Source organism: Fusarium flagelliforme, assembly GCF_020744385.1.
Source record: "Fusarium flagelliforme strain FIESC 12 MPI-CAGE-AA-0113 chromosome Unknown B0J16scaffold_4, whole genome shotgun sequence".
In the NCBI taxonomy this organism is placed as follows: Eukaryota; Fungi; Ascomycota; class Sordariomycetes; order Hypocreales; family Nectriaceae; genus Fusarium; species Fusarium flagelliforme.
In genome coordinates, this window is record NW_025763506.1 from 1,809,141 (window position 1) to 1,818,899 (window position 9,759).

General features: G+C 49.5%; 4 protein-coding genes and 1 non-coding gene across 5 annotated transcripts; 2 read left to right on the forward strand and 3 right to left on the reverse strand.

The window, feature by feature from the left end:
* Window positions 1–438: 438 nt before the first annotated feature.
* Window positions 439–4,553, forward strand: B0J16DRAFT_286850 (uncharacterized protein). The gene is made up of 4 exons (XM_046124120.1): window positions 439–767; window positions 832–1,318; window positions 1,380–4,242; window positions 4,300–4,553. The coding sequence occupies exons 1-4, from the start codon at window positions 759–761 to the stop codon at window positions 4,349–4,351; spliced, it is 3,411 nt and encodes a 1,136-aa protein (XP_045982870.1). The 5' UTR covers window positions 439–758; the 3' UTR covers window positions 4,352–4,553.
* Window positions 4,554–5,204: 651 nt separating this feature from the next.
* B0J16DRAFT_304585 (uncharacterized protein) lies at window positions 5,205–6,239 on the forward strand (the record flags this gene model as incomplete). The annotated part of the gene is made up of 2 exons (XM_046124731.1): window positions 5,205–5,298; window positions 5,352–6,239. The coding sequence occupies 2 exons, from the start codon at window positions 5,205–5,207 to the stop codon at window positions 6,158–6,160; spliced, it is 903 nt and encodes a 300-aa protein (XP_045982871.1). The 3' UTR covers window positions 6,161–6,239.
* A 322-nt stretch (window positions 6,240–6,561) lies between these two features.
* Window positions 6,562–6,652, reverse strand: B0J16DRAFT_t156. The gene has a single exon. It is a non-coding gene; the product is annotated as a tRNA-Glu (tRNA).
* Window positions 6,653–7,562: 910 nt separating this feature from the next.
* On the reverse strand, window positions 7,563–8,413 carry B0J16DRAFT_126113 (uncharacterized protein). Its single transcript, XM_046121694.1, has one exon. The coding sequence runs from the start codon at window positions 8,131–8,133 to the stop codon at window positions 7,654–7,656; it is 480 nt and encodes a 159-aa protein (XP_045982872.1). The 5' UTR covers window positions 8,134–8,413; the 3' UTR covers window positions 7,563–7,653.
* B0J16DRAFT_384297 (uncharacterized protein) lies at window positions 8,327–9,460 on the reverse strand (the record flags this gene model as incomplete). The annotated part of the gene is made up of 1 exon (XM_046131406.1): window positions 8,327–9,460. One exon carries the CDS (start codon window positions 9,458–9,460, stop codon window positions 8,327–8,329), a length of 1,134 nt encoding a protein of 377 aa, XP_045982873.1.
* Between the last annotated feature and the right edge of the window lie 299 nt (window positions 9,461–9,759).

The following is a 9,759-nucleotide window of genomic DNA, read 5'->3' on the forward strand; positions in this document are numbered from 1 at the left end:
ATAGTATTGAGAGAGGCTCTTCAATGCTACTCGGTCATACAGCATATTCTACAGGTATCCTTTCAATTGACTCTGGTTGAGCAAAGGCATCTTCACAAATTGCCATTCCAAGCAAACCGTGTCTCACAAACAAGAATCTTTTCCCAACTTATCTCATTTGTCTTCTTGGTTTCTCTGGTTGTATTAGAAACACGTATTCTTGAACATATTAAAGTACAAAAACTGCCAGCCGGATTCCTCAACTCAACATGCAGCGCCCGAAGTCCTTGTACTACTAGGTAATTTGATGCAACTCCTTCATCTCGTGATAGTACCATCTACAGTACCTGGTAGATGGTTTCTATCGGATACGTTATTCGTTGACTCCCAGCTTGCTCACAGAGTTTAAGCCATCCAAGGGGCTATTTCACACGTACCTGAATACGTGGAGCTGAAGCAGGATCTAAGCCACAAAAAACAAGCCACAATCCTACCCCAGAAATTCAAGAGGGATCTTATGAGAAGCGCTGTAACTCTGTCCACTGAGCCTCTGCCACTCGAGACAGAGACCCTGCAACTCCTTTCATCAGTTCAACCACCAACAGTCTCTCATCGCCATGAAGACGTTTTGTTGAGCTCCTTCCCGTTCTCTTCACTTTAACTTTCTGGACTCTCATTTAACTCTTCGTATTTACTGACTCAAAGATTTACATTGCTGCCTAAATTGTGCGCGTCCCTTGGTCCCTTGAGACGTTGGTCTTTGACTCAAGGGAGCCACCATGTTCCAAGTGAGTTCTACCGTGATAGCTGTATGCGTTCTAGTTGTATGTGCAACCGCTGACACTTCAACAGCGGTTCAAAAGCGCTATCGACCGGACCATTGCCGAGGAGCAAGCCCGCCAGCAGACAGCCACCCAGTCGAGAACACCATCTCGAACAGGCTCGACGTCGTCGCGCAAAGGCGATGGCACGCCAGCCCAGCGCGCAAAATCCAGAAAACATGCCTCCGATGCAGGCGACGCCCCGAACCCTGACCCCGCCGTTTTTGAAGCCGCTTTTGTGATTGACGATAGCGACGAACCGAGTCGAGCTGCTACCCCATTGCCTCCTACTACTACCGACGAGAAAAAGCCTGACAGCGCCAATGCTTCGGGTAGTGCATCGGAAGAGAAGGCCTCAGAGGGGCAAGGTCCCAATGATGAAGCCAGTACCGACAAGGGTGAAGATGGTGTAGCTGAAGCTCCAGGAAATAAACCACAGACACCGAAGCCGCAGGAGTTAAGCCCGGAGATTCGTCAGAAGCTGCGCAAACTAGAAAAGCTTGAGGCGACATATCCTGGTAAGCCCAACGCTCCCAAATTGCATATCTTATGGCACAATAAACTAATCGCAATATCTAGAACTACTTCGTTCTTACCGCGTCGCCCATAGGCGTGCGACGGCGATTGAGCCGTTCGAGAAGGCTCTCCGTGAAAACACTCCCTTAACTTCTATCGGTGATCCTGATGCCCTCGTCGAATATCTCAATCAAGTAAACCTGCGAAGTGATATGGTGATGCAGGAGCTGAAGAAGATCTCGGAAGACAAGGAGGAACTTCAGAAGAAGCACAATGAAGCTGAAGAAAAGACGAAGAAGCTAGAAGAGGAGTTGGCGACACTGAAGCTGGACAATGTTGATCAACCAGCGATCAACGATTCGGAGACAGCCAAGGACGCTAAGAACGACAAGCATGAAGACACTCCCCCTGAGGAAATCGAGAAATCGAAATCCCCTGTATCTTCTGTCATCGGCATGTTCTCGCCCAAGCACAAACCTCAAAAGTCACTCACCGAGGTCGCCGAACCAAAGGAGTCTAATGAAGAGTTCTTTTCCTACGATGATGAGATCCCTCAGCTTCAGGCTGATGTTGCTTCAAAGTCTGAGGAGATCGAGAAGCTCAAATCTGAAGTCGAGCATCTCCAGAAAGAGTTGAGTACAGTTCGAGAGACCAGCACTGGCTTAGTTGAAGACTTGGAGAACGCTACTCGGGAGTTGAGCGAATCTCGTGATGCTGCTGCTGCCAAGGAATCGTTGCAGGCCCAACTTGATGAGCGCAATAAGGAAATCAAGTCTCTGAACGAACGGCTGGAAGAGTCGCAGACGCAACTTAAGCAACTCGAAGAAGACAAGAACGCGCATAACGTCAAGGTCGACGAACTCAAGGCTTCACTTGCATCGTCAGATAAGCGCGCAAGCGAGCTTGATGCAGAGTTGGCCAAGGCTTCTAACGCGAAAAACATCTCCAAGAAGCTGATTGATGACCTCAACAACCAGATTGACACTTTGAAGAAAGAGAAATCTGACAGCCAGACTAAGATTGATGATTTGACCAAGAAATTGGAATCAAAGTCCATAACCGCAACACCTACCCCCACTGCAACACCAACACCTGTAGTTCCGCAAGCTGCAGCCGGCGGTGGTGGCAAGAAAAAGAACAACAAGAAAAAGAAGGGCAAGGGTGGTGCTGGTGGTGGTGCCACAGCTCCTTCTCAAATTCTACCAGCAGGAGATTCTACAGACACTCCTGAGCCAGCAGTTCCTGCTGAGACAGCTGGAAATGCTGAGCTAGAGGCTGAGATCGCCAAACTCAAGGAAGAAGTTGCTGAAAAGGACACTCAGATCGACCGCCTTTGCAAGAGGCGCAAGACGGAGGAGGATCTGCGAGAGGAGATTGAGTCGTTGCAAGAGAACCTTCTCACGATTGGCCAGGATCACGTCGAGGCCAAGGACAAGATCAAGGAACTTGAGGCTGAAAAGTTAGAGTTGAAGACACAAATTACTGATCTGGAGAAGAAGATCAGCTCATCCACATCAGATGCCGAAGCCAGCACCAAAATGCAGAACGAGATGGACTCTCTGAAGACCGAATATAATGATCTTAAGGAAAAGACATCTACTCTGCAAGCTGACCTTGGTGCCGCTCAGCAATTGGCCCAAAATCGGTTCAAGGATCTCACAGAGCTACGTGAGGTGCTACAGAAGGCGCAACCCGAGCTGAAGAGCCTCCGCCAAGAGTCTGTCACGTTAAAGACTACGAAGGAGGAGCTCGCGACCAAAACTAAGGAACTCAAGGATATGGAGAAGCGGGAGAAGGACTTGAAGCGGGACTTGGAACGTGCTCAGAAGCTATCCTCTGACCGTGAGACGGAGATCAAGGGCCTGCAGGAGAAGGTGACTGCCGAGACTAACGCAAAGCTTCGTCTCGAAGATGCCCAGCGAGTTTCTGGGCGGGATCTCCGCCGATGCGAGGCCGAAAAGGTTGAAATTGGTGCAAGAGCTGATAAGGCGGAGCAGGAGCTCCAGACACTGCAAGACGAGCTTGACAAACTACGACCCAAGGTAAAGGAGCTAGAGGAGCAGATGCACAAATTGAGACGAGAGAAGGCGGCAGCACAGGAGGAAGCGGACTTCAAGACGCAGCAATACAGCAACGCTCAAGGCCTGTTGAGTAGTATGCGAGACCAGACGGCTGAGATGTCAGTGCAATTAAAGGAATCTAAATCGCAAGCCGAATCGCTAGAGGAGGAGCTGGCTGAGGTTCAGCGACTGCTTCAAGAGAGAACACGCGAGGGTGAAACGATGCGACGGCTCCTGGCGGACGTTGACGAACGTGCTGATAACAAGATACGAGATATGAGGGCACGAATGGAGGCAGCGGTCGAGGAGCGAGACCGGATTGAGGATGAGTCGGCTACACTCGCACGACGCAAAACACGCGAGACAGAGGATTTGAAGCAGAAGCTGAAGGACCTGGAGCGTGAGGTCAAGACTTTGACCCACGAACGAGACGAGCTTGAGCAACGTGAAAAGGAATGGCGCAAACGAAGGGAGGAGCTCGAATCAGTCGAAGAGAAGGCCGAGGCCGAGGCCGATGAGCTCCGAACCACGGCTTCGCAGCTCCGAACAGCTCTGGATGCATCCGAGAAGCAGGTCCGCGACGTGGAGAAGCAGCGAGCTGAACTTCGACGGATGCTTGAGGAGTCGAGGCAACGGTACGAGAAACTGTCAAAGGACCTCAAGTCGGCGCAGACCAAGCTCGTGGCCAGTTCGAGCCGTAGCTCGTTCGACTCGGTCCGGAGTGGAAGCAATGGTTCACCAGCAGCTGCTGGGGCCCCAGATACTGTCTACCTCAAAACAATTCTACTGCAGTTTTTGGAACAGAAGGACACTAAGCTAAGAGCGCAGCTTGTACCGGTGTTGGGCAAGCTGTTGCGCTTTGATAAGTAAGTTATTCACCTCTACTGATAGTTTTATGAACACGGGCTAATCAACTCTATTAGGACGGATGAGCAAAAGTGGCAGAATGCTGTACAACATATTGAGGTTAAATAGACGACGGAGAGCGAAGCCGGAGGAGAAGGAAGCAGATAGTTTATGCATGGAACGGAACGGCGTTGATGGATTGGGTTTAACGTCGTTGAGGTCTGTAATGGAACGGTCGTGGATGCAAGTGTAGGAATATTGTGAAGCTTGAGTGGGGTCTAGCTAGACTAAGCTATGGTTAGCCTCAATAGAAGTCATGACACTCAAAGATGCCAGATTGGTTTATTGATGAACTCCCAACAGAACAGAGCACTTGCAGATTTACCCTCTCTGCAGCGATACGTACTCATTCTCAAACAAACTTGAGGATCGCGATGAGGTCGAGCAGGAGTACAGTACGGATCATTCATCATGCTGACCCCACGTCGACGTCATGATGGAAGCTCCCCCAGCACAGAAAACTATGTGCGACTCCAATTGTTTTTTCCCCTGACGTGCTTTCTCTGACCACCACGGATACTTTCCTCCGCCATGTTTCGTCATGGACAGAACTTCTGCAGCGGGAGACTGGCATTGACCTCATTCTGGAGTCATTGGCGTACCTTGAGGGACGGGGGAGACCGGAGAGCATAAGATGGCATTGGCTACTGCTACTGTTACAGTACTGTACAGTCAATTGCAGTTTCCATTCTGTTGTGTAATCTCCCCTCTTTTTTTTCTCCCCTTGAAATCTAGAACCGATATAAGAATCATGTCCAAGCAGCTCGCTCAAGCTATCAGAATCACCAGCACCAGAAGCATTCTTGCACCTACACTTCGACTTACGACCCCTCTGATTAAGAACTCTTGCACTCCAGCTGCAAACCAATCCCGAACCTTTCAATCAAGCATCCCAAGAAACTTTCGATTTACCACAAGTAAAATGGCGGGTACACAACCAGCTAGTGGTGGCGAGCACCGAGACTTCGCTCGCGACGCTCTCTTTGACCTCAAGGGCAAGGTCGCTCTTGTGACAGGTACGTGCGACAATGCAATGCTTCTTTGGAACATCGTAACTAACCAATTGCAGGCGGTGGCTCAGGTATTGGTCTCATGGCTACCCAGGCTCTCGCTGTCAACGGAGCCAAGGTTTACATCACTGGCCGCACAAAGGAAAAGCTTGACCGCGTCGTTGAGACTTACGGCAAGAACATTGCTGGCGAGATCATTCCCATCCAGGCCGATGTTGGTAACAAGGAGGGCATTCAGAAGCTCTACGACGAGTACAAGTCCAAGGAGGACTGCTTGTGCATCCTTGTCAATAACGCCGGTATCTCGAGCAACTCTTTTCAGGTTGAGGCCGATTCCGCGCAGGAGATGAAGGAGAACCTCTTCGACAACAAGGATGCCACTTTCGAGGACTGGAACCAAACATACAATACAAATGTTACTGGGATGTACTTCACCACCGCCGCCTTCCTGCCTCTTCTCCAGAAGAGCAGTGAGAAGCACCAGGGCTGGAGCTCAACTGTCATCAACATCAGCTCCATTAGTGGCTTGATCCAGAAATCTCAACATCACTTTGCGTACAACGCCTCTAAGGGTGCCGCCGTCCACCTCACTCGCATGCTGGCTGCTGAGGTTGTCAGCAACAAGCTCAAGATTCGAGTCAACAGTATTGCCCCTGGAGTCTTTCCCTCCGAGATGACCACTGATGGCAGCGACGAGGCCCAGAAGAGCTTCATCCCCAAGGAGAAGTACGCTGAGAAGGTTCCCGCTGGACGGGCCGGCAAGGATCAGGACATGGCTGCCACTGTGCTTTTCTTTGCCACAAATCAGTATCTGGTTGGACAAACACTTGCCGTTGACGGAGGCTACACGATTGCCGCTGGTCAGTAGAAGAATGGTAAAGGGAACAAAACTTCTGTAATATTACAATGATACGACATTAATAATGAATGAAACATTATGATACAAGACCAAGCGAATGGCTCATGTCACACTCTCTCTCCCTTCCCGATCGTGAAGCAGCACTAGCTAGACCTCATGTTGGCTTAAAATAGCAAGCAGCATCATTGTTGTATTTGTCCTGAACTTACTACTATTGACAGAGAAGATTGACAGCGATACAAATAGTAAGTGAATTCATGCATAATGTGATCGCCAAAGGCCTATCTGATCAACCATCTATCTATCACTCACTCACTCACTCACTCACTCACTCACTCACTCACCCACTCACTTACAAAAAGGGTACCTCCAATTCCTCATGACCAAAGAAACGAAGAGCAAAAGATAAACTCCGGTACAGGGAATCGAACCCTGGGCTCCGCGGTTCTTGTTCTCTCAAATTATGAGAGCGCGAAATGTTAGCCACTACACCATACCGGACGTTAATAGTTATGATGGAGTGCTGAAACTTTGCTTCAACAAAGATAGACGCCATACTTCGAGCGAAATTGACAATTGCAATTATCCCATCCCCTTTTCCCTCTCATGGAGAACATGTGCAGAAGCTGCTTTGATGGTGATAGGTATTGTCTCTTGCTCAAATTTTAGTCCACCGCGCAGATTCTTGATAGTTGGGAAATGTTAGAAACCAAATAGGATTCTAATTGAATTAAGTACCTAATTGAGAACCATGAATGTCGAGGATGGCTTGGTCACAATAACGACTCAACAAATAACCCTACAAAAGACTCGATAGCATAAAGAGGAAGCCGTCAACGCCGCGAAGTCTCAGCAGTCAAGTTACAAAGCCACATGCTGGAAGCCACACTTCCATCACCTTTTCTATTCTTTTCTTCCTCTTCCTTGTTCTCCACCCGATAAGCTCCCGTTCTCCGACTCCACCTCACCGAAACCCAGGTGTTCTCGTGTCTTCCCAGCACACTCCCCCGCCCCTCACCAATTATGTATCGAACCACCATAAGGAAGCGTGGAGGTACAAGGAACTTTGCAAGCCCTCACTGTTCCCCGCTGCAATGGCGGCTTCACCCGCTGTACCGCACGCACATCAAAAAGACATCCATCCATTCCCGGGAATATGGCTCACGCTTAGCCTCTAGAGGAAGCGACCGGCCCCAGAGTAGTGTAGGGCTGAAAGGATTTTCTATACCAAGAGTGTCCTACGTGCATTCTAGTTGCTTCTTCGCTTGCATTTGGATGCGCCCTGCTGTTGGTGGTTTCATCATCGCGGTATTGGTTTAAATTTATTTGCACAGGCAGCTATTTCGCATTCACGTATACCAGTCCAGTTGAATAAGAATATCTTTAATTCAGTTTATCGTCGAAAATAACGGTTCGACATCTGTCATTGACCGGAAGGTTGTCCTCCCAAAGCCCAGTATCGTCCGCGCACAATAACCTAAAGCATACTGTAATCTGTATCCTCATCGCTTCAGGTAGACTTCCCGACTCCGCGTGAGTCTACGTCTTCGGTTTCCCGATAAAACAGCCCCCGTCCCACCACAATCTGTTGGAGGGGGCCATATACAAAAACGCCGTACATGCAATGCCTCCGTATTCGCAGACCCTCGCCCTGACAATATGAAAATGAAAACCGACAAGACGCAATGGGGGCGAGGTGAAGAAAGGAAAACCGAAAACAAATGGTAAGAAAATGTGGAGTGGTGACGTGATCGCGCGAAGGGGTCAGTTGTATATCGCACTCCGGGTATCATGATGATGAGAATCCCTAATGCTCTGGTGTATCGTTCAAATGTGCCGTGATGCCGAATAGTGCCTTTGGATCCAGGTGATGCGCAGGCAGGAGGGTGAAACGAAGAAATGAGATGAAAAGCAATCCCAATAAACAGAAGTGCGAAGGTAAATAATAAAGGTGTAAACATAAGAAGAAAATATAAGCCCATCGAAGGCTAGAGACTCCTGGAAAGCGACTGAGTCTGTACTATTCCAGGGAAAGAACGGGCCATCCAAATTGGTTGGCAATAAGCAACCGAGTCGCTAAATAAAATGCTCATTCCCATAATCCATGAAGTCGTGTGTTTCGAGAGTTGTGCCGTAATATCTTGAGATGGTGTGCGGATATGGCCAAGTCCAGTCTCACTTGTGCTTCTGCATCCATTTAGCATCAAGCCAGCCGACCTTGTCAAAAGCGGTCCACAGCTTTGAGGCTTTGTTGACGTCAATTTTGCAAGCCTGCTGAGCATCTGTCTTGCGGAATTCTTTGTTGGTACGCAGGCAGGCAAGTCTTCGCTCAAAGATACGCCTCTTGCTAGTCAGGTAGGTTGCAGCATCTAAGCGTAGACTGCTGGCCAAGGTCATCTCGTCGGGATGAAGAAGTCTCTTGTTTGGATCGTTGCTGAGGTCAAGCGCCTGCCCCTTCCATTCCACCTTTAAGCTATTGGATTTGTCGGGCAGTGAGTTAAGAGGTGGGCAAAAGTCAGGCAGTTGATCAAAGTCTTTGTCCTCACGGTTGGGAGCGACGGCGCGACGAGACGGCTCAGGAGTGGCACTTACACGACCAGCCGGCCGTGAGAAGCCGGCACCAGGACTGGGGCCGGAGGGAGGGTGGGTACGGATCGGCCGCGGGGTGGATTGAGGCTTCTGGACCCGATCGCGCTGTTTTGGTGTCTTGGTGGGTTTGGCAGGCATGATCTTGGGAAAGCGTTTGCCCTGAGCCTTTCGGGCCTCTTCGAGATAGCGTCGTTCCTGACGGAGCCAATTCCTAGGGTTGGCTGTATAGTTCTTCATGACCTGGGACTTGAAGCAAAGCACCAGATTGTATTCCTCGTGGTTCGGTGGTGAGACCCGAGCAAAGGTCACAGGCGATTGAGCTCGAGCACGGATGTGATCTTCAATGATACTATTGTGGTTTTGCTCAGACTCGGTGGTATTGAACAGAGGCTCTTGAATTGGGCTGGAAGGAGATTCATCGACAGGGTAAAGAAGAGGATCTTTAATTGCGTTGGAGGACCCAGTCGGCACCTCTGCAGTCGATGAGACAAGCTTGCTATAAGGCGAGATTGGAGGAGACATTGGCATTGGGTGCTTTTCGGATTCGACTTTCGAAGATGCTATCGTTCGGGGGCCATAGAATTTTCTGAAATCGAAAGTATCGTGAGGTTGATCCGGAGGCGACATCAAATTGGGAGTTTTGGAGTCCATTGAGGCAGGATGCATAGGAGGGCCCATTGCGCTGCCGGTTTGCGCGGTGTGCGGAGAGTTGGCCGCCATTGTTGAGATGTTTGTATTTAAAGATGGTGTAGGTTGATGAATCGGAGAAGAAGACGATAAAAGTGGTTGAAATAGAACAATTCGTTTGACGAGTTGGTATTGTCGAATGTGGTGGAAGGTAGTGTACCTGGCAGTGCAGAGATGGAGGGTAAAGTGGTTTGTCAGCCACGAATTGCAGTCAGTGACAATGACTGTTGTTGTGGCGAAACCGTTTGCTTGAGACCTTTTTAGGACCTAAAAAGGGCGGCAGGCTTGCAATTAATAGGTTCAGGGAGAAGGCCTGAATAAGCCGGAGTTAG